This window comes from Grammomys surdaster, unplaced genomic scaffold (genome assembly GCF_004785775.1).
Source record: "Grammomys surdaster isolate TR1022 unplaced genomic scaffold, NIH_TR_1.0 255, whole genome shotgun sequence".
Classification (NCBI taxonomy): domain Eukaryota; kingdom Metazoa; phylum Chordata; class Mammalia; order Rodentia; family Muridae; genus Grammomys; species Grammomys surdaster.
Window position 1 is genome coordinate 4,355,241 of NW_021604696.1, and position 23,514 is coordinate 4,378,754.

The 23,514-nt window shown below is 43.2% G+C and overlaps 1 protein-coding gene across 1 annotated transcript in view; it reads left to right on the plus strand.

The window, feature by feature from the left end:
- The window catches only part of Dst (dystonin), a 285,779-nt gene that overhangs the window by 58,367 nt on the left and 203,898 nt on the right, over window positions 1-23,514 (plus strand). The window contains exon 2 of the mRNA XM_028775523.1: window positions 13,361-13,422. Within this exon, the coding sequence (XP_028631356.1) occupies window positions 13,361-13,422 (62 nt within the window). The remainder of the gene's footprint in view (window positions 1-13,360; window positions 13,423-23,514) is intronic.

Here is a 23,514-nt window from a genome sequence, read left to right on the forward strand (position 1 = left end):
AAGACCACACCTACTCCAACAAGACCACACCTACTCCAACAAGGCCATGCCTCCAAATAGTGCCACTCCCTGGGCCAAGCATATACAAACCATAACAACTTCTATCACTGTTCCCAGTAGAATAGAGGGTTACTGGCATCATACCCTTTTCATGCTCAGATTGGGGAAGGTTAGGTATCTCCTCATAGTTGGGACCTGCACCTGAGGTCCCAACAGCTGCCATTCATTGTATAGAGGACTCAGTTCACACAGAGAGAAGCCTGTGAGTGCTCTGTGGGTGCTCTGCGAGTGCTCTGTGGGTGCTCCCAGTATCCCTGCTGATAATGTACCTAACTACTAGATATGTGAGCCGACGCCTCTAAGTGTCCTTAGCTCATAACTGCTAAGCCTTACCAGTTAAGGATCTGACACCACAGGACAAGCTGTCCCTACTATGCCTTTTTTTTTTCTTTTGAGTTCTGGCATGCAGAATTTACATGCATAATAAAATGGCTGCTGTACACTGTTAAGTTCTCGAGTATTTTGTTACACAACAGTAGTCACCCGGGGTGCCAAGCTTCCTAAGTGAGGCCTTCTAGAGAGTTAAAAACCAGGAGGAGAGCAGGGCAGGAAAGGTTTTAGAAGCTGTTACACGGTATTTTACTTTTATTTCCTTTGCTAGAGTGTTACCATTTGTCCTCACCTCACTGAAAGCTAAAAGCCGGGCAGAGTGTGCCTTTCATTCTTGTCCACGTCCTCAGGACTGTGGTGTGAGTGAGCAGCCAGCTGTGCTGCATTGTTGCTTAGAAAGAGTTTGTTTGTTTGTTTATGCCAACCTCTGCCACACTACGTATCGCATTTTAAGCAAAAATAAATAAATAAATAAATAAATAAATAAATAAATAAATAAATATAAAAAAATACTAAGACCAGGAATTATATGTAAGTTAAAGAAAGTGATTTCTACGTATGTACTTATGTTCACACAAGCCCCACTTCCCTAATTTTTACAAACTCCTGGGCTGGTGAAAACATTTGTTCTTCACTGCTAGAGATCCACTGCTGTGTCTGTACAGTGTGTCAGCCCCAGGTCCTCTCCTGGGCCGTAGCAGCCTCGTTTCTCATACGTACGTAGTAGGGCCGTCTGTTCCAGTTTCCAGGTAGTCCTAAGTTGTCCTGGTAGAGGATTTCTAAAAATCCACACAGGTGTTGGAGCCCAGAAGTATCTTTGCCCCTCACTTTAGAACTGAGATGTTGCCTTCCTGGAAGAGCTGGCGTCGGCCGCTGTGCAGGATTTGGACCATACCTCGTTCAGTTATTGTAGAGCTTCTGCGTCTTGATAAAAGGCCGTGAATCTAGTCTTTGTGTATCACCAGGTTTTCTTTTGTTCACTGAAAGATTTAGTTGACAGCCTTTGAAATGTGCAGGAATGTTTCCTTTGGCTTTTCTAGGTAAGTCCCAACCTCTGTTTAGTAGAGAAAATGTGCTGAAATCGAGTGTTTTAAAAAGGAGACTGTGATATGGAATGATGTCTTTATGGTTCTAGAGCTCTTGGCTGGAAATTTGTGGTTTCTCTTGGCCTCTTCTTTCTCCAGGTTTCTGGGAGAGGAATGTGGCTTCAGTGGTTGGGCCTTTCTAATGAAAGTAAGGTACTTCTACCTCCCCTGGTCCTTGTCCCATCTTGCCTTTTGACAGCAGCCTTGGGTGACTTTTACCTCATTCCTACCTGGATGCCTGGTTCCCAGTGGTTCACTGATTTTCAAGAAGGCGCACAGTGAGCTTGGAGCAGGTATGGGTTGGGTATTAGGTTTGCCCTGCCTGAGAATTTGAATACTCCCTCCTTATCTGCTGACACAGTTTTGCAAGATAGTGGAACTTTCAGAGATCAGGCCTAATTGGAGAAGTGGGTTGTTGGGGTTGTCCTTCAAATAGCAAATAGTCCAGTCCTTCTTCATGTGAGACCAGGGGCTACTTCACATTCCCAATTCCACAGGGAAGAACTGTTCCAGCCAGCATGCCTTACCCATTATGATGGACTACACCTGAAGTGGGTGGCCAACGTGAGTCCTTCTCTTGAGTTGTCTCTTGTTCAGAGTGCAGTCACAGCAGTAAGATCATTAACCAGTGCAGAGCCATGCAGCCAGTCACTTTACCTCAGCCCTTACTGGAAGGTTCTGCTGCACTTGAGCCAGGTGACCTGCTCAGGGGCCCCTGCTTGCTCTGGAACCCATTTCCTGCTGTGATGACACATCTGTCAGATGCCTCCACCAGATTCATAGGGAACTCTAGTCTGTAGCAGGCAGGACCGAGGATCTGGCCGCTTTCCCAGGATGCCAAATAGGAAACAGAGTTAAGTGCCCTCTTCTGCCGTTAACTCGTTATGCTTGATCCTTTCAGGACCAACACCTTGAACGTCATCTTTTTCTGGGTCATTTGCTTCTCTCTTCGAGCACTTTGGCTCTTCTGTCAGAGCAGGAAAGGATGTGTTTTCAGACTTAGATGAGAGGGGTTCATCGGGACCTCCTAAATAGGCCAGTGAGGGGAGGCAGGAGTGCAGCGTTTTGCAGACTTGCTGAGTAATTCTGATTTGGATCCGTAAATAATGACTCCCATCTTCTCTGACATTTCTATATCCTTTTCATGTGGATATATAGTTATACTAAAAGTAAAAGGCAATATCCGAATGCAATTCAGAATATCATTGCGTGAGCTTGAAGGTAGACCAAAATACCTTTCTTTGCTTCGTATCCGTGCAGCCTGCTTCTCAGGTGGAATTTAGCAAGAAACAAACCAGGTGATCCCACAGGCCTGTGTTCAAGCTCATTGCCTACCAGGTGATGAATAAATTGTAGTCAATTACAAGTACCAAATCATCGTCCTCTTTAAAGGCCAAAAGAGCATGGGCTCTGAAAGGTGGGTGATTCTGGGATGTCGTGTAACTTGCAGATGCTAACTTCCCACCTCCTGCCGTGCTCGTTCAGTTTATGTGTGACATCACTGCATCCTCTCCCTTGAATGTGCCCCTCCCTCCATGGCCAGTAGGTCTGTTGTGGTTCTCAGGCTTGCCCTGCAAGGCTTCTCTTTGTTCCCTCACACACACAAGTCCCTCCTCAGCATCTTTTGTTTTGCTTTATTTTCCCCATTAGCTGTGAAGAGGCATTGTGTGGTGCCACTGTAACCTAACAAACTAGAAAGGACGGGGTTGGAGAGAAGGCTCAGTGGTTAAGAGCACTGACTGCTCTTCCAGAGGTCTTGAGTTCGATTCCCAGCAACCACATGGTGGCTCACAACCATCTGTAATGGAATCCAATGTCATCTTCTGGTACACAGGCATACATGTAGATAGAGTACTCATATATAAAATAAATTAATTAATTAAATTAAAAACAATAGAAAGGACAACTGAACCATTTTTTACTTCAGACTTATTTTCTGTCTTATCTTTTTATGGCTCTGGAAAGGACTTGCCCTCTGAGTAACTCGAAAATAACTGTTCAGGGCTTATGAGATAAAGATCTTAAGTTTTCATTTAAATGCTTTATCCATAGCTGGTTTTAGACAGAATCCTTATATTTGGAAAATTTATCTTAGAACTGTGAAATCATTTCTCTGGTCACATGCACATATCCATGGCTCATTGGATCTTTTAAATGAAAACTTGAGTTTGTGTGAATTAAAATCCAGCAGATATTGTTTTCTTTTCTTTTTTTTTTTTAAAGATTTATTTATTTTATTTACGAGTACACTGTAGCTGTCTTCAGACACACCAGAAGAGGGCATCAAATCTCATTACAGATGGTTGTGAGCCACCATGTGGTTGCTGGGATTTGAACTCAGGACCTCTGGAAGAGCAGTCAGTGCTCTTAACCACTGAGCCATCTCTCCAGCCCTCTTTTTTTTTTTTTTTTAATAGAGGTGGTCATAACGTTTGGACCTTTGGGGGCTGTGTATTTTAGTATTGTAATTAAGTCATCTCAGATTTCATATATATACTCATTTGAGAAGAAGCAGATCAATTGCTCTTGGTAGGTGCCATAAAAAGCAAGTTAGGGAGAATTTCAGAAGAGTTGTTTTTGCCGACCGCATCTACAGAAACAAGGTCCTGCAGGGAATTGTGCTGGATCGGATAGAAACCTGCAATCCCCTGGGGTCCCTGTGTGTTGACACATATTTTTAATGGTCAGCATTTACAGCATTTACAGCGTTTACAGATAGGTTGCCTGCTTCTTCCGTTGAAAGCCTTTATTTTTTAAGAGCTTCATTTTACTCATCAGTGTTTCAGGCACAGGTCAGGGAGTGGTGCAGGTCACCACTGAATGCATAGTTTCCGTCTCAGTCCTAATGCTAGGGCAAGCAGGGTCGTCTTTGTGTTGGAGTTGACCGTTTCCTCCTCAGTAGTGATTGAGTGAGTTAGGACGTGATTTTTCCATTGGGAGCAGTTGTAACCGAGTGTCTGGCTTGTGAGAGTGCACGCCTGGCACCTGTGTTCTTGCTTTCCCATTTTCATCATGGTGCTCTTTCTCTTCTGCCTCCTAAGAACTCTCTCTAAAGGGATTTGGTAAGCATAATGCAAAATGAGATACGGGGAGTCCCGTCGAGCTGTCTTTTCATTCTTAATTACTCATTTTATTTGTTTACATTTCAAATGATATCCCCCTTCCTCGTTATCCCTCCTCAACCCCTTCCAACCCATCCCCCCCTTCCTTCCTCCCCTTTGCCTCCATGAGGGTGCTCCTCCACCCACTCACTCCCACCTCACCGCTCTAGTGTCCCCCTACACTGGGCCATCAAACTTCCACAGGACTAAGGCCTCCCCTCCCACTGATGCCAGACAAGGTCATCCTCTGATACTTATATATCTGGAGCTATGGGTCCCCCCATGTACTCTTTGGTTGGTGTTTTATTTTCTGCGAGCTCTGGGTGGCCTGGCTAGTTGATACTGTTCTTCCTATGGGTTTGCAAACCCCTTCAACTTGTCTTCATGTGATGGGTAGAGTACTCTGAGCTAGCTGAAGCCCTCAAAGGTGTTTCTGATGTTGGCATTACCTAGGTTAGATGAATGCATTCAGTCAATCAGATTGTATTAGGATAGAATGCCACCATAAGCAAAGCTGTCTCTGAGGCCTGTAGCATTCATTATTTCTTTTCAGATGCCCCATACACATGCTACACAGTCAGGCAAATTATGGCTTCTGGATCTCTCTCTTATTGGACTGAGCAAGACATGTGATTTATTCTCTACACAGACAGTGCTTAGCACATAGTTCTTAGACTATGTCTGCTGGATCAGTGGATTCAGCCTTCTTAAAAAGATTGGCCTGTTTGAAAGGCAAATGATAAGCTGTTAGAGACGTGGTACCATCAGTACAGTAGCCCCTCAGCGTCCACAGTGTGGAAAAAAAACCCCGCTAAGGTAAGCATGTGTGTGCAGTTCCCGCACTGGGGAGGTAAATGCAGGAACGCCCATGGAGCATGTTGGTTAGCTAGCCTGGCAGAATTGATATGTTCCTCATTCAGAGAGAGAGTCTGTATCAGAAAAATAAGGTGGAAAACAATCAAAGAAAAATAACAAACATTGACCTGAGGCCACCACATGCATGTGCCCACACACATATACACGCCCACACCTGCCCATACCTACACACACATACACACACACACATAGATACACACACGTACGAACGCACGCACGCACGCACGTGTGCACCCACACCTACACAACCATCCAATCCCGTACATCCATAAAACAGTTTAATCCTTATGTGGATATGAACCCAAACTTCCATACAGTTTGCAGTCTGAGCTATTTTTAACTTAAAAGGTTTTTATATGAAATTACAGACTAAGCTTTTATGGTTTTGGAGATTTGCATTGAATTTTAAATCATTAGATGTCAGACACTGCCTGAATCTTAAAGTTGTGTGATTTCATACTGCACTTTTCTTTGGAAGAGACACCTCTCACCCCCAAGGGGGAACTTATAAGCACCGCTTTATTTAAAAAATTATTTATTTTGCAAGTTTCATTTTAGTTGAGACCGTTGCATACCCGTTTTGACTAGAGTTATTGGACAGCTTTGTGATGCTTCTGTCCCTGAAGGGAGCCCAGCAGTGTGCCTCTCAGGAAATGCTTTAGCCGTGTTTTTGAGAATTGGAGCCCTGGCTGGAACAGAATTCACAGCCTTTGCCCACCCAGTGCTAAGATGAAGTACATGACCACCATTCCTGATGCCTCAGCACTCCAACTGAAACTGCCTGGAACCCCAGATTTTCAAGGTAACATCAGTAGAAGCCAGGGAAGTAAAAGATATCTTTAAATGGTTCAGGGGACATCAAAACCCAACCAGTTGTGTAAATTCTGCCCTTTCCATTCTAAAACATTTATCTTCGTGATTGTACTGTAAATGGCTTGATTGACTTCCTGTTTTCCTTTATTTTGATTTTTTTACATGTCCTACCTATAGCTAATAATAGTGAATAAATATTAAGTGTGATCATCAAGCATTGTATTTAATGTCCACATGAATATTTTCCTATGTGAATCTTACCCTGACGTTTTGATTATCTTTAGCCTCTGCCTTCCCACCCCCCCACCCCCACCTCCCAGTTGCTAGTTTTAGGATCAAGAGATTAGGTTCTCAGGCTACTTCCCTTGTTGGAATCCTGTGGCAGATCAGTTTTCTAACTTTGAGCAAATAAGGTAACTTCTTAATGCCTGTTTCTCTCTCTCTAAACGCCATGTGTCTAAGTGTTGCGTGGATGATAAGTATTGTGACTAGTGAACACATGGGCGTTATAAAGGGCAAATTCCCTAAAAGTTGTACCATTAATGCCCATCTCAGCTTCATGGGGGCAGGGCTGGGTTTTTGTTTGTTTGTCTTTGGGTTTTTTTTGTTTGTTTGTTTTGCTCATTGATCTATGAACAAAATCCCCTCAAATGTGACTTTCCTTATACACGTGACCAGTCTGTGTTATTGACTCTCCCAGCTCTTATTTTTATTGGACAACTCATTTAATTTCCCGTCATCTTTAGGAACCAGATGGTGATGTGTCCCGTATTCACAGAGATAAGCAGGGTCACAGAAACTGAGTTTAAGACCACTCCTCTGGTACAAGTCTCTAAGGTGTTTTGAAATGCCTGGAAAGGTATTTGAGCAGAGATATCTACTTTAAAAATTGCCTCTAGTTTTCAAGAAATGGAAGTAGACAAAGGCAAGCATGCTCTAGAACATTGTTGCACAGACAGTTGACCTAAGGTCACACTCTAGTTTGTTGCTGTAGAGGGAAGTCCCCTGACTGCTCAGAGCTCTGTTTTCTGTCTCATATGTTGGTGTGCTTTGGTTGGAGAATGAGTCCCTGGCTGGACTTCCTCTTGGAAGTGAGCCCGGGGAAGAGTTCCTGTGGCACCTGACACTAACTAGTCTGTGCACTTCTGCATTTTCCCTCAGTACTCCAGAGTGGGTGAAGCGATGGAGTTAATGGTGGGGCAGAGCTTTTCTGGCATGGAGTTGAGTGAGCTGGGGTGTGGCTTCTGTGGCACAAGGGCACGCCTGTGATCCTGTAAGTAAGGCAGTTGTCTACCAGCTGCAGGCTGCATTTAAATAAGAAACGTTGGGTGGGAGGCCATCTTTAGGAGGCAAGCCCAGACCCATCACTTTTTCCAGTGGTTCAGATAGTTGCTTTTGGTGTTCCCACACTTGTATCCTTGCTGCTGACTCAGTGTGTGTCTGGCTTTGTTTTTTATCGAAACAAAAAGCGCTATTCGTATGACTCATGTCTACAATCCCCATTGCCTTGAGAAGTTTGCCACAACCTGGTGACAGGGGGCCACAGTTTGAAAGGATTTATTAGGAACTCAGTGTCAGTATGCTTCATGAAAAATGACAATTTGCTAGATGAATGGGAGGCCGCCGAGGTCTAGTAGGATTTATTCTGTGGGCTCTTCTGACACACTTAGTACCAAGAAGGATGAAAAGTATTCTCAGGGAAATCAAGGGAATGTACCACTGTGCAGCGATTCTGCGCTGAAGCCAAGAGTTCTCCATTCCTGCCGGGCTCACACTGCTGCACCCACCCCTGGGGCTGAGGGAATAATTTCATGATCACCAAATGTTGTGCCGCTGTGGTGTCAGAGAGTCCTGGTGTTCATGTTGTGTAGTGCTCCTGGGTTTTTACCCTCTTACATTAATTTGAATTTTAGACGGAACTGTTTTAGTTGCTAATGTTAGTATAACACAGATAAAGAATTGGAAACATGCTCTGTCCTTGATGTGGACTGGGTTAGCAGAAAGAGCGCATGTGCTAGTTAAGTGGAAAAATGTAACAATAATTCGAACTCTCTTTGTGCTCATTCGTTTATCATCTGCAGGTAGGAGAAGGCTGATGACAGAGCAGATTCCAGAAGTTTCGTATTAAATTCTTAGTCAATGGTAAACACAAGTATTAGCCAGCAAATTTCTCTTCAGAGCAGAACCTAAACGTCTCTTCCAGCCTCCAGTACTGAGGAGCCAGAGCTGTTGCTGACAGGCAAGCATGCGTTCTGATCATCAATTAGGGAGAAAGCAAACACAAAAGCTTTTGCAGAGAGATTTAAGCCTCCCTCCAGCATCAGCTTACCCAGCACATTCTCTGGAGCCCTGTTTCTGAATTCCTCACAAAAGCCTTCGAAACCCATGCTGTAATTTGGTGTGTGGTAACTTCAAACAAGGAGCACCCCCCAAGCAGGGGTACCTCAAGCTGAGAATGTTCTGAGTTTCTCTTTTCACAGGCGCCTCTACAGCTGGGTATCCCTGTCCCTGGCAGCCTTTCTCTGGCAACCTTGTTACCAGTTCCACTCCTGCTGCTTACTGCCATGTGTGGTCCTTCCTCTCCTCCCTCCCTTTCTCTCTTTTCAGCCATCATAAACAGAAGCTCAGCATACCTGGCGTGCAGCTCTGCCTTACACCTGCGTGGGCACTGTAGCTAGCTGGTCTTGGTCCTTCCCCTATGTCTTCTGTGTTCAGCACATGTCCCTATGTATATGACCGTTCAATGCATAAATGAATAAAGCGGCGTGACATGCATTCCTCCTGGGTATTAGCAGTGATGATGCATAAATATCTTTCTTGTAGAAGGCTCACTGAGTCTAGAGATATTCAGAACGAAACGTGAGTGACGGCACAGCAGCGTCTTCCTCTTGCTCCGTCCACTTTCTTCTGATGAAATTCTTTACCTGCATTTTATAGATCCACATATATTTATCAACAAACATTATTTTTCATTCGGTCACTTTTTCATGTCAGTATGTGCAAAGTTTCAAAATTAGATTTTCATACCATTGAGCCAACTAAACTCATCTATCTGTTCCCCTGCTGATTAACATTTAAACTGTGTCAGATATTTGGCCACCGGAAACATCCTTGCGAACTAACCACACCGATGACAGTCTTTTGTTACTAGTTCTTGCAAGTAGAATTATTGATTCAGAAAGTATACCCGTTTAAGTATGTGATATACACTGCCCAACTATCCTGCTAGATGCTGTCGTTTACTTACCTGCATCATTCTAGGTAAGGAGTATTCATTCATCTGCATTTGCTGTTGTCATCCTCATAAATTCACAGCAGCATAAAGTTTGATTTTGTTTGTTTGTTTTGGCAGCTGTAGTCTAGCAATGTTGAGGTGTCTTTTCCTGACCTTATTTGCTGCTCTCTATTGTTGAAATACATACATACATACGTGTGTGTGTGTGTGTGTGTGTATGTGTGTGTGTGTGTGTGTGTATGTGTGTGTGTGTGTGTGTATGTGTGTGTGTGTGTGTGTTATTTAGGTTACTGTTTGTATACCTTTTGTTTGGGAAAGTCTAATGTTTCAGTAAGTATGGGGGCGCTGATGATGGTCTTGAACAAGGGTTCTCATTTCTTGACATTAGAAGTGAAGCTCTGGTGAATTGAGAGTTTTGTGATTTTTTTCTCTGACTTAGAAGAATTAGGGCTTCTGTTTGACAAAGAAAAAAGACTTTAGAATTGAATTTAAGATCTTCAGGCTGTGGACTGTGGCAGTTTTGCCTTTTTCTCCTTCCCTCCTTCCCTTCCTCCCTCCTTTTCTCTTTCCTTCCCTCCCTCCCTTCCTCTCTCCCTCCTTTCCTCCCTTCCTCCCTTTCTCCTATCCTCTGTCTTTCCCTCTCCCTACTACTTTTCCCTCCTTTCTACTGTTTCCTTCCTTCCTTTCTTCCCTCTGTCCCCTTCCCTCCTCTGCCTTCCTCTCCCCTCTGTTATATCATGCAGGTTGGCCTCTGTCTGTAATCATAAGTGCACACTGAGTGTATATAGGCTCTGATTCGTATAACTCTGAAGTTTACATATCACCCAACTCAGAGACTTGCTTAGAAATTCATGTGAACATACCTATGGAGTAATACATACAGAAACATTTGATGGTGTTCTGATGGTCATATTTCTCCCTGAAGAGTCTGTCTAGTGTATAACGGTGAGCTTTTCACTTCACATGTATGTAGCATGCCTTGAACTAAGTCAGCCCGTGTTGCTTTTTACTCTAAGGGTACCCTGCCTGCAGTGTTAGAAGACAATATTCAGTTACTTCTACTATAAAATCTGATATTCTCTATGTTGCCTATTGTCCTCTCTCAAAAATTAAAAAGAGAAAGGGAAGGAGGAAGGGAGGGAGGGGGAAAGAAGAAGAAGGAGGATTCTCTTTAAAGAGACTTCTGATAGCCCCCTTCCTGAGAGAAATGGTAGTTTATCTCGTTTTCAGGAGCAGTTACACAGTACCCTGGCTTGCAAATGTTTGTTTAAAAGGGGGTGTGGACTAGTTTCCACTGAAGTAGGAGTGTCTAGTCAGTGCTTTCCTTTCTGTGGAGAAAGTTAGCAGCACGCTGACACATCACACTTCCTAAGGCAGAGTCCAGGACCCTTCTGTACCGATTCCCGCAGAATGATGGGGCAGCTTGTGAGAAGCGGTCAGGACTGGAGCGCACAGCTGGTGGGACGCATGTGCTGTATGGGTTAGTACCTCACCCCGGGCTCCTGTGCAGATTCTGGAACCTGGATAGGAAAGTTGTGCTACCTGCTTTGGCTTGCGTGGCGAGAGCTGACAGACTGTGGGGTGCCTTGAGGAATGTGGTTAAGAGTCTGAACTACCTTTTGGCTCGCCTGAGAATACTTTCCATAGGATAAGTCTGTGTGTAGCACTGAGATTTGCTGTGTGCAGCACTGATCACATTTAACTTCCATTGAGCTTTACCAGAAACTGAAAACAGTGTGTGTGAATAACTGTTCTTTATGCTATTCTTTTTCCCCTTAAATTCTATTGTTTGCACTCGGTGCTTTTGTATATTTTCAGCTACTTTGTACTCCATAAAGTGAACGTAAATATGTGCTTTCGTTTAAAATTGATTGTAAATAAGATAATATTGACTAGAGGAATGCTATAAAGCTTGATTCAGAATAGTAACCGGGCAGTGCACACAACCAACAACTGGCTAATACACAGGAATGATGACAGTCTCCTTGTTGTCATAGCAACCGTGCCCTAAATATAAATCAGGGAGTGTTAAGGATCCCTGACTAAAATGAGGGAAAGTCACCATGAGACTTATAATTGGAAAATTAGGTGGTGTAATCTGGTACACTCCCTTTTGAAATAACGTGTACAGAAGGTGGTGAAGTCTCCAGTCTTCCCAGACTTTAGTTCTCCCTAACTGCAGGGTTGTTACTGAGGATCTTGGAACTGTTGTAGTGGTCCTGCTGCAGGGACTCCTAGTTGAGGGTCTCCTTGGCACTGTGTTGCACTCCTTTAGGCTGATCGTGATAAAGAGAAGGCTTGGGTTGTTATCATTAGAAGATGTCAGCATCTTCTAATGCATGTGTGGCATGTCACCAAGTGAGTTTCAGTCTTGTGCTTGCCTTTTGAATCAGAGTCCCCAGGAGTTTAGCATCATCCCCTTCTTCAGCGGCTCCACTGCACCTCACAGAAGGTTTTGGTTTCATGAGGTCCCATTGATTAATTGTTGATCTTAGTGCCTGCACTATCGATCAGTGTTCTGTGCAGAAAGCTGTCACCTGTGCCACTACATTCAAGGTTATTCCCTACTCTCTGTCAGGTTCAGCGTGTCTGCTTTTATATTGAGGTCTTTGATCCACTTGGACTGGAGTTTGTGTGGGGTATTAAGTATGGATCTGTTTGCATTCTTCTACACACGGATATCCTGTTTGACCTGCACCATTTGTTGAAGATGTTGTATTTTTCCCAATGTGTATTTCTGGCTTCTTTATCGGAAATCAGGTGCCCATGTGTGTGGATTTATATCTGGCTCTTCAGTTTGATTCCATGGATCAATGTGTCTGCTTTTATACCAGTACCATGCATTGCTTTTATTACTGTAGCTCTGTAGTACAACTTGAAATCAGGACTGGTGAGACCTCTGGCAGTTTTTTGTTTTTTATTATCTGTTTGTTTGTTTATTGTTCAGGATTATTTTAGCTATCTGGGGTTTTTGTTTTTCCATATGAAGTTAAAAATTGTCCTTTCAATCTCTATAAAAGAACTGTGTTGGAATTTTGATGAGGATTGGGTTGAATCTGTCAGTTGCTTTTGTTAGGATAGTTATTTGCAGATAATACAATAGTGTCTATAAGTCTTCCTAAAAATTTTACTGGAGAACTCCGATAGCTGATAAATACTTTCAGCAAAGTAGCTGGATACAAGATTAACTTAAAAAAAATCAGTAACCCTCTTATATACAAATGACACATGGACTGATGAAGACATTGGGGAAAGTACCCTTTTCACAATAGCCACAGAATATAGAATATCTCAGAGTATTTCTAACCACACAAGTGAAAGACTTGTATGCTAAAACTTCAAGTCTTTGAAAAGAAAGAGTCCAAAGAAGATATCAGAAGACAGATGCTCATGGGTTAGTAGGATTCACATAATAATATGACTTAATAGCATATCATCTATGCAAATAACCGTAATTTGACTTCTCTCTTTCCACTGTGTACCTCCTTGCTGTCTCTAGTTGTCTTACTGCTTCAGCTAAAACTCCAAGTACTCTATTGAATAGATACGGAGAGAGTGGACAACCTGTCCTGTTTCTGACGTTAGTGGAGTTGCTCTGCATTTCTCTCCATTTAATTTGATGTGAGACCACTTGTTTGGAAGTGGTACTATGGTAGGTGACTTAGCACCTGGGCAGCAAGCACAACACTGGGGACAAGCACGTAGTGCTTCCTTAGAGATGGCACAGAGTCGATGAGTTTTAGTAAAACTGGATATACAGGAGGCTATCCTCTGAACATATCCAGTTTGGTTTAACTACAAGATGTGGAGCTTCCTGTGCATGGCTCATACCAACCTTATTTTATTTGTTTATTTTCCAGATGAGCGGGACAAAGTTCAAAAGAAAACATTTACAAAATGGATAAATCAGCATCTCATGAAGGTGAGTTGCTCGATAGAGCGGCTTTGCATACACCGGTGCACGGGGCGGAGCTATGGGTGCCACACACCGATAACGAATGTCAACTGCACACACACTGAGGCACTTACACTGTGCCTCTGTTGTCAAAGCGAAGGGTGTGTGACTTGTGGGTAATGTTGGTAGAGGTGGGAAGGTCAATACCCGACTAGTGTGTTTCATGACGTTAGTGCAAGCTTTTTTATTGGTTTCAAAAAAAAAATCCACACACATGCACGCTCACACACATACACACTCACACACACACACACACACACACACACACACACACGTGGACTCAGGAAAGCTGCATTCTGGCACAAATTATTTCTCAAGATTTATTCTCTCAAGATTCCAGTTCTGTACTCAGATTTTTCTATTTATTTATTTATTTGGATAGCAGAGGCTTTGGCAAGGATGAAATTTGAATATGGAGAGAAGTTGGGAATAGTTTTATTTGTGCCCAAGAATTAAGTCTGTACTGCCTGAGAAATAGCTGTGGCTCTTAGGTTAATATTATTTGTGTGCTATGTGTCACCTTGAGAATTTGATAGACAATCTCCTTATCATTTACTGAGTTGGATTCTATTGAGGCCCATGTGATTTTATAGCTAACTGTTGGTCACTCTTTCTCCCTATATTTTTGTAAGGAACATAGGGAACTCTTCTGGGTGGAAAGACTTTTTCCAGTTAAACTATCATCCAATGCAAGGCAAGAACAGTGTAAGATGTTTTTAGGCAGGTGTGGTGGTGCTCACCTTTAACTCCACCGCTCATGAGGCAAAGGCAGGCAGATCTCTATAAATCCTAGACCACTGGCTAGCTAGGGCTACATAGTGAGACACTGTTTCAATCAATCAATCAATCAATCAATCAAACAAACAAACAAAAGATTTTAATTTCAGGAACATATCTGAATTATCTGAGTGATGTCCCAGTCTCTGTCTCCTCTCCACTTCCCAGCAGTACCCTGTGCCAAACTCTGATGGTCACATTCAGAGAGAAGGAGAGAGCGTGCCACGTACTCTCTAGTTGAGAGTCATTTTTGATAGGGAACCTGTTGTGGCGACAAGAACTAGAAGTTGAGACTTGATATGTTTGTGAGGAAATGCAGCACAGGTTGATGAAGGAGGTTGGGTGTTTTACCTGCCGTCTTGCAGGCTTTTGGTTCATCCTTCATGTATCAGGCATTGAGTTTGTGTGGGACCTTTTCCACAGGATAGGGCAGTGATGAGGTGCATTCAGGCTTATCCTATGGGACTTTTGAGCCTAAGCCCAAGGGGTTTTCTGACTTAGTTACTTTTCTATTGTTATGATAAGACACTACAACCAAAGCTGCTTATAAAAGAAAGCATTTAATTTGGAGCTTAGGGTTCCAGTTTATGACCATCATGGCAGGAAGGCTTGATACTGGAGTAGTGGCTGAGAACTTACATCTTGAGAAACAACTGTGAAGGAGGGGGGCAGGGGAGGGGGAGCAAGCACACTACACTCAAAGCTGCCTGCAGCGACACGCCTCCTCCAATAAGGCCACACCTCCTAATCCTTCCCAAACAGTTCCACCAACTTGGAACCAAGTATTCAAACACAAAAGCCTGTGGCTGCCATTCTCACCCACAGTTTTCCGTCTCAAAGTGACTGCTATGGAAGCAGCATTTGCCCCTGTGACCACCTGTGACCTAACAGTCTCCATAGGTGTGGTGACCTGGGGATGGACAAGGGTGTAGGGCATTGGTTTGCCCGAATGTTCTTGAACACACATAGCTGTGGTTAAGTGTTCCATGTTGATAATCAAGTCACACCAGAGAGAAGCACAAACAAAGACAGCTGTCAAGGGGGGCATACGACTGGCACCAGACAGGTCATTTGCAGGAGCCCATGTATGCCAGGCCTGCTATACTGGGCTGCTCTTCTAATAGTTCATAAGCTAGATGATTACATATACCAACATTTTGCTAAAAGTATCCAAATATGAGCTATGTGTTTTGTGGACTCATTCTTAAGTCCCGTCATTATGTCTGGATAGAATATGCTTTCTATGCGTAATCACATTGTGTGCATTAAGTCATTCACTCCTAGAGACTCTGACATGGCATAGGCTCCCGGTTTCACATATGTAACCTTTAGGGTTAGATAGATCTCAAGGGTTCAGAATCCTCTTTTACCTGGAATAGCTCTTGGAATATTTAATGCTGAACTCTTCTATAGATCTAAACTGAAAATCCTAAAGATTGAAGGCTTAATTATGTTCTATGTATTAACACATAGGAAGATAAAGATTCTACATATAACGACCGGTAAACTGCTGCCCGCGTAGCTGCTTCATGCTCTAAGAGCAGGCTGGTTTATTTTGTGGAGTCCATTAGAGGTCAGGATTTTAAATTAACTCTTGGTTGGGGCATATGGTTCAATGGTTGAGTGCCTGTTGAGCACACACAAGACCTTGGGCTCAATCTCAGGCATCCAAACAAAACAAAATTAAGTTAAAATTATCTCCTATTTAATGTAGAGTCACATTAGGGAGGTAGGTCGCTGGAATGTGGCCTTGGCTGACTCCCGCCAGCTGCTTATGTGCTTGTGGGGAGGTTTAGGGGCATCTCATGTTGGGCTTGCCTCAGAGTACTGAGAACCATGAACTGAGGCTGCTGGAGTCAAACTGCAGCCATCAGAACAACCCTCACCACCCCCCACCCTACCCCCACCAGACTTTTGTTCTTGTCTAAAGAACAACGTTACAACGTTATCCTAAAAGTTACAACATTATCCTGAGGTAAGGAAAAACAGATATCCACAAACATTCTGGGCCAGTAAGTAGAGGCAGTTTGCCTCTGCCTCCTTGTCTATTCCAGCTAAGGCTTGATGAGACAGAACTGGTGTGCTGGACGGTGAACCTGTTTCTGTCACTGGAGCGAATTCTGTTTTTGTTGGACATGTGATCATAATTCAGTTGGTGGGAACTCTAAAATAAGAATGTGCATTTTTGGTGAGAAAGATGTTAATTCTGAAAAAATAGTCCTATGTTGATTTTCTTCTCTCTTCTCTAGAAATGAATGTATTCAAGGTGAAACTGGAGTAGAGTCTGGGAGGCCCTGTTTCTTTCTTCTTTCTCTTCTTTCTTTCTTTCTTTCTTTCTTTCTTTCTTTCTTTCTTTCTTTCTTTCTTCCTTCCTCCCTCCCTCCCTCCCTCCCTCCCTCCCTCTCTCTCTCTCTCTCTCTCTCTCTCTTTCTCTCTCTCTTTCTTTCTTTCCTTCTTTCATCCCTTTAAATTAAGGAAAAGTACACCACTTGAAGGGATTATATAAAACTCAGACCATGTTATTTAAGTGTTAAGGGAAGGCACACATTAAAAACGAGACAATAGAAATGATCTGGCACGGGCATCCCCGCTGAAGCTCAGGACGCTGAGGAAGTAAGTGAGCGTGGAGCTTTACTCAGTGCCTGGTAAGATCGCATTCATGTGTGAAATGATTTTTCCTTATGGTATTTGATGGCAATTTAAAAATAAAATGTTTTCTGGAAAAACTAACCGTCTTAGTTCATTGTTCTGTTTCTGTAAAGGCACACCATGACCAGGGCAACTCATAAGAGAAAGCATTTACCTAGGGGCTGGCTTACAGTTTCAGAGGCTTAGTCTATTATTATCACGGCAGGGAGCATGGAAGTAGACAGGCATGGTGCTGGAGAAGTAGCTTAGGGCTGCATCCTGATCCACAAACAAAGAGAGAGGAAGGGAGACAGACAAAAGATAGGCAGACACACAGGATCTGGCATGGGATTTTAAAACCTTAAAGCTCACTCCTAGTGACACACTTCCTCCAACAGAGCTACACCCACTTCAAGACCACACCTCCTAATCCTCCTAATCCTTCGAAATAGTTCCATTCCTTGATGACAAAGCATTCAAATATAAGAGCCAATAGGGGCCATTCTCATTCAAACCACCACAGTAATTTTCCTTAGCTTGATTAATTTTTTTTTTAATATCTATCAAAGCTAAAATTATTCTTGTTGAAGTGACTAGGTGGGAAAGCTGAAACATACTTCCTGGGGAGCATCATCTCTTCGTGTCTCTGTCTGGCTTGGATTTTAGAGTTCTCAGGCCCCACTGCATGGATGACTATGCCCGCTGCACACTGGCTCTTGTGTTAAGAGTTCATCCCTCTGAGTCACCATCTTTTCAGATACTTTAAGGAACAAAACCTCTCAGCACATTCCTGTCTGCTGTCACTGTTTACGGTGGGGATCATGTGGTAGGCACATTTATCTGTGCTTTAGCATAACTTAAAACCGCAGCAGTGTAACATGACTGAAATGGCTGCTCCCGAAAACACCGTGGCTTTATTTGGCCACATTACCTGGAGAATTGTTTTAAAACGCAGTTTCTGGGATCCACAACATGTGTGACTGGCCATCCTGTCTAGGGCCCTTGGTGTTTTTATAAGCCAGAGGTCACAAATCACCACTGGTTATTACTGGTCACATGTAAGTCCTTTTGATGTGCTGCCACCTAGAAGTTCACGGGACAGTAATCTGAGAAAGGGCATCTAGGATTCAAGTACCATGGGGGTCATCTCTGCCTGTGGTGTATGGAAGGGTTGGGCCCAGGAAGAAGGAAGCCCTTTATTCTCAAGGCACTGTAACAGTTACCAAAGATGCTGTGGTACCCTTTACATGTGAACTTAACCTGAAAGTGCAGATGTGTCTCAGAGGGTTGGCCTAAGGGGAACCAGCTTTTTTCCAGAAGACTGGAGCCTGCAGCGGTCCATGCAATGCCTTTCTCTGTATAGGATCAACCTTACTCCAGTTACCAAGGAAACCAGGTTCTTCAGCATCCATCAGTAAAAGCAGTGGTTCTTGACCTTCCTGATGCCACTGCCCTTTAATACAGTTCCTCATGTTGTGCTGACTCTCCACTGTACAATTATTTTCATTGATACTTCATAACTAATTTTACTACAGTTATGAAAGGTAACGTAAATAGCTGATATGCAGGATATCCGATGTACTACCTACAAATGGGGTTGGACCCACAACTTGAAAGCCCCTGGGTTTAAGCTGTTTATTCCACAATATTGTGTGAAAGGTGCTAATTATGATGACTTTCTTCTAACTTTTAATTTACTGATGTATAATTTATTGGCTTATCTGGAGAAGAACCACTAGATTCCTGCATTGGACCACTCCCTGTTTGCTAGTACATGCTGGGCTCCTGCGTGGGAGACAGCTGAGTGACTGTACTTTTCCATCCCCCAGCTTGTCTCTGGAGAGCTCAATCCATTCCTGTAAGAGTTGTGACTCCCACTGATGCAATCAGTTTATGCTTGGTTTCTGATTGGCTGGTAGGACGTCTAGCCCCTCAAGCTGAGGAAGAGTACAGGGTTACTGAAATGTGGGAGAAGGGGCACTGTTGTGTTTATAAAAAGATAAAGATGTTGAGTATAATATTTAAATCGGCATGGCCCAATATGTCTTGTTCTTTTGGGGCTGCCATGTTCCCAACTAGACAAGGCCTGAGGTCAAGAGCGGCAGCGGTGTGCTCTTGTCGTCAGACTGGTCAGAAGCACTGGCCCTGGCACCCACGAGATGCCAGCATGGGAGATGGCTCTGCCAATCTACCATGTTGTCTCCACAAAGCTTGCCTGAACCCCAGACAATACCCGCCATCCATGTAGTACCCGGTAGAAATGAGACTCTAATGCTTAAAGATTATCCAGAGGCTTTATGTATTTAGAAATGCTCAATTAACAAGATGCCCACACAATTAGAGTTGTTACCCAATATTTAACATTTTGATAAGTTGCTACCTTAGACTGCTAGAGACACTCTGACATCTTCCACCATCTTCCCCTCTCTTTTCTCCATCCTCCTCTTCCTTCTCCTCTTCCTCTTCTTGCTCCTCCCAAATTACCAAGTTTTATTGTAAAATATAGTGTGGGGGGGAGATATACTGCTACATAAAGAGAGGGGAGACATATTCTATGGAAGTGGTAAGGTATGGGGGAAGGGGATGTCTCAGTGGGCCCATGTGGAGGCATCCCTTCCCCCTGAGGGACCAGCCACAGGACAGTATAGTATAGATTAGAGTTTATTCAGGGCATGCGGAAGGGAGTTAAGAAGACAGTAGAGGCAGAGGAAGGCAGAGAGAAAGGGGTGGGGTGGAGAGAAAAAGAGAAGTAGAGCCTGGCTATGAGCATGTAGAGAGAGAAGGGGGAAGGGAATAGGGAGACAAAAGGGAAGGGAAGCAGAGAAAGAGTAAGAGAGCAAGAAGGGGGCAAACAGCCCCTTTTTTAGTGAGTCATGGGTCAGAGCTTAGACAGAATGCTAACAGGCACTGTTTGATCACGTTCTTGAACATCTCCATCAGGGCGGGGATGGGTTTTGAATTACTGACCTTATACAGGGCTAGTGAAAATATCTGCAGAGTTTTGATTCTTAAGACCTACAAATGAGACCATCTCCAACACCTTTGCCTCCTAAAAGGTCAGGTGGCCCAGACTCACTGGGAAGGCTGTTAAAATAGGCCCAGCAGCTTCTGAGTCACCAGCTCTGGGATGGGACCTGAAAATTAGGACTTCTACCAAGTTGCTGGATATCATTTCTGATCAGATGCTGAAGCTGTTGAACTGGAGCCATGCTTAAAAACTTCCCAGGGATAAATGGATGAATATATGAATGACCATGAGTGGGGAATATTCATGCCAGCATGTGGGTGTGTGTGTGTGTTCACATGGATGCAAGGGACATTCATGCATGTACTGCATGTACGTGGATATGTGTGCTTGTTCACAGGTGTCCCAGGGCCAGAAAGCCATGCTGAACGTTTTATTCTCTTGTTCTCTCTGTTATACTCTGGCATCATGATTCTTCATTATGAAATATATTCAGAAACTGCACACATGAACACATTTGGCATATCCAGGAAGTATTTTTATTTATAAAGTATAGCTATCAGAAGTAATAGCTGTATTTCATCGAATCCCAACAGTGTAGGTATACAGTTGTCCGCATGGTGCTTTAACCATATTAGTATCAATATATCAATCATAGTTGCGTGTAGCATTGGTCGAGAGCACATGCCAGGGTCAGTTATATTCACGCTTTCCTGTATTCCATTCTCACAGCAGTCAGTGTGGACACATTGTGGTTACTCTTGTCCCTGTGTTACACCGATGGCAAACGGATACACAGACATCCCATAATTTCCCAAGGTTTAACAGTAGTGATCAATAGGACAGTGTGGAAAAGTAAGGCTAAGAGGTTACACAGTGTCCATAAGAGACATCTAAGGAAAAAAGTGAAAATTATAAGCTAAGCCTTTTGTTCTTTGTCCCATGCTAACTACTTCAGGATAGAGTTGGAGGTGAGTGACCGAAGCTACAGAGAGAGAGAGAAAGATGACCGCCATTTGGACAGCCTGTTTGCCTTTATAAACAGGACTTGATATTTAAGTCATTCTGGTTGTGGGAGCTGTACTTGAGGGAGGGAGGTCGAGTGGGTTTTTGGAGAACTGTTAAAAGCCCAAAGCATAAAATTTAGAAACAAGTCTTACAAGTCAGGTTTTCATGGATGTAATGAAAGTCAGGATTTTTATGGCTGTGGGAGACACATGGAAGAGCATGAAAACAGGTCCGAGAGTGTGGGGATGCAGAATTCCCAAGAAGTTTTCCTAGTGAGGATGTTGGCGGGATAGCATGACAGAGAGCAGCCAAAGAAAACACCCAGCATCCACTCTGGCTCTTACATATGTGTGAATAAGCATACACACTCACATGTACGTTCCACACTCACATACATGCACAAATACCTGCACTCATGCCAGTAACACTGGGACACTATTGACCCAAGCTGATCTTTTGTTAATGTTACCTTATTTTGTCTGTCACTGACCCTTGTACTTTGAATATATTTTTTTAAAATATTGATTGATCTTTATTTTATATGAATGCTAAACCTGCTTGTAAGCATAAGCACCACTTCCGTGCAGTGCCATCAGACACCTGAAGAGGGTATCACGTCTTCTGGAACTGTATTTGCAAATGGTTGTGAGTTCATGTGTAGGTGCTGGGAACTGAACCTGGATCCTCTACAAGAGTAGCTAAGACTCTTGGCCACTTAGCCATCTTTTTAGCCCCAGTGTGTAGTATTTTAAATAATAATTTCAACCACTGGAAGAAAACTTACATATGTCATGGCTGTTTACCTCTAGACACATGAAAGTGTGTGGGAATTCATCTTCGTAGCCACACAGTTAACCAGCTATGTAAATTTACATTGGTATCCTATTTGATGATTATATTTCAGTTCTGTTGGTTGATCCTTCGTAGCATTTACTTATAAGACAGGATCCCGGCCAGCACTGCCAGTGTGCTTAATGAGACATACCTCAATCAGAAAGTTCACTATATTACTTCCCTCCATCAGAAACAGTTGCATAGCCTTTGTATAGACTTAACAACATTGAACATTTCTGAAACGTATATAATGTAGGTTTGTGACAAGGACGTTGTCCTAGGACAGAAAGAAGACAAATGGCTTAATCAGTATCTGTGTAGGCATGCTCAGTCTGCTGTATTCGTGTGGTCTCAGTGTCACAGACCTAAGCTTTGTGAAGGGGACAATGTGGGCTGAAAGTATATACCCGGGTACACCCTACTGTGCTCAGGCTCAGGCTCTGGGTCTGAGTCTACTGCGTCAGTGCCTGTGCATGTAAGTGCTGCCTCCTGGCAGGAAGCCTCTGGGCACTGTTTCTCTGCTACGAATCTTATTATAGGCTTATAGCATGGGGAATTAGTTTATTGCCAAACATATTTTGAACTTAATTTTATCTTATGACAAGGAAATTATCTCTTCCCTTTTTTGACCGTTAGAGTAATGTAAGCACTTTTAAATGAGTATAATATTCGTGGACTGCTGTTTTAAACTAAGAGCATCTACTTCCCCCCCCCATAATTTAGTCAGAAAATTTCAGTTTATTTTCATTGACTCTTATTTTCTGTTTCTTAATGTTTTGTTCATTATTCTCACCATTAACACCACTCTGCTCAGCAACAGTCGCTGCACTGGTCAGGCAGAAAACATGTCACCCCCCTCTTCATTTTACCCTGAGGAAACTGAGGCTTATGGGAAAAGACAAGTGTGCCATCTGCAAGATCCCATTACAGACATAGCTGAGATGTAGTCGGCTCTTCTGACTCTGTGAGCGTGTCTCTGAGGCCATGGCTTCTGTTTGCATTCCTCTTTAATCAATATGCTCTACAAGAACTTAGAGATATAGATACAAGTCTGCAAAGAAGCCAGGCAGCATTCCTGAAGGGCAGAGTTTTAACTAGAGGTAAGTAATGACCGAGACCTTTTCAAAGAGGAAGGACACATTGCACTTTGACCAATGGGGTTAGCATTCGTTAACATTCCTAAAGCTTGTTCTTCAGCCCGCTCTGTTAGAGGCATGTGCATTGTGTAGTTGGTAAACTGAAGCCAGTTTAGCATGAGTAACTAATGCTAGACTCTAAACTGTGAGTGGACAGCTGTACTGCTGGGTCATTGTAACAATGTATCCCTGGCATTAGCGGAGTGTCAGAGTGTCAGATACACTGCTGTTTACCTTCCACTACACTAATGAACTTGCTTAATCAGTGAGGGTGAAAACAAGTTAACCCCCACACACACACATGCACACATATCAAGTTTATGATGTAGAGCCATTTCAAGTGGGCATGGCGAGGTTGGCTTGCTGGGAGTCAGCAGAGTCTTCTGGGAGAAAAGTTAGTGATGAGTTCTTTCTTTTTTTTAAAAGATTTATTTATTTATTTATTTTATGTATATGAGTACACTGTAGCTGACTTCAGACACTCCAGAAGAGGGTGTCTGATCCCATTACAGATGGTTATGAGCTACCATATGGTTGGGTTGCTGGGAATTGAACCCAAGACCTCTGGAGTAAGAGCTGGACTTTAGAGAAGTCAGTGTTCTAAACCACTGAGCCATCTCTCCAGCCCCTCCTTCTTTTAAAGCTGAAAAGACTCATTTCCGTTTCTCTCTCTCTCTCTCTCTCTCTCTCTCTCTCTCTCTCTCTCTCTCT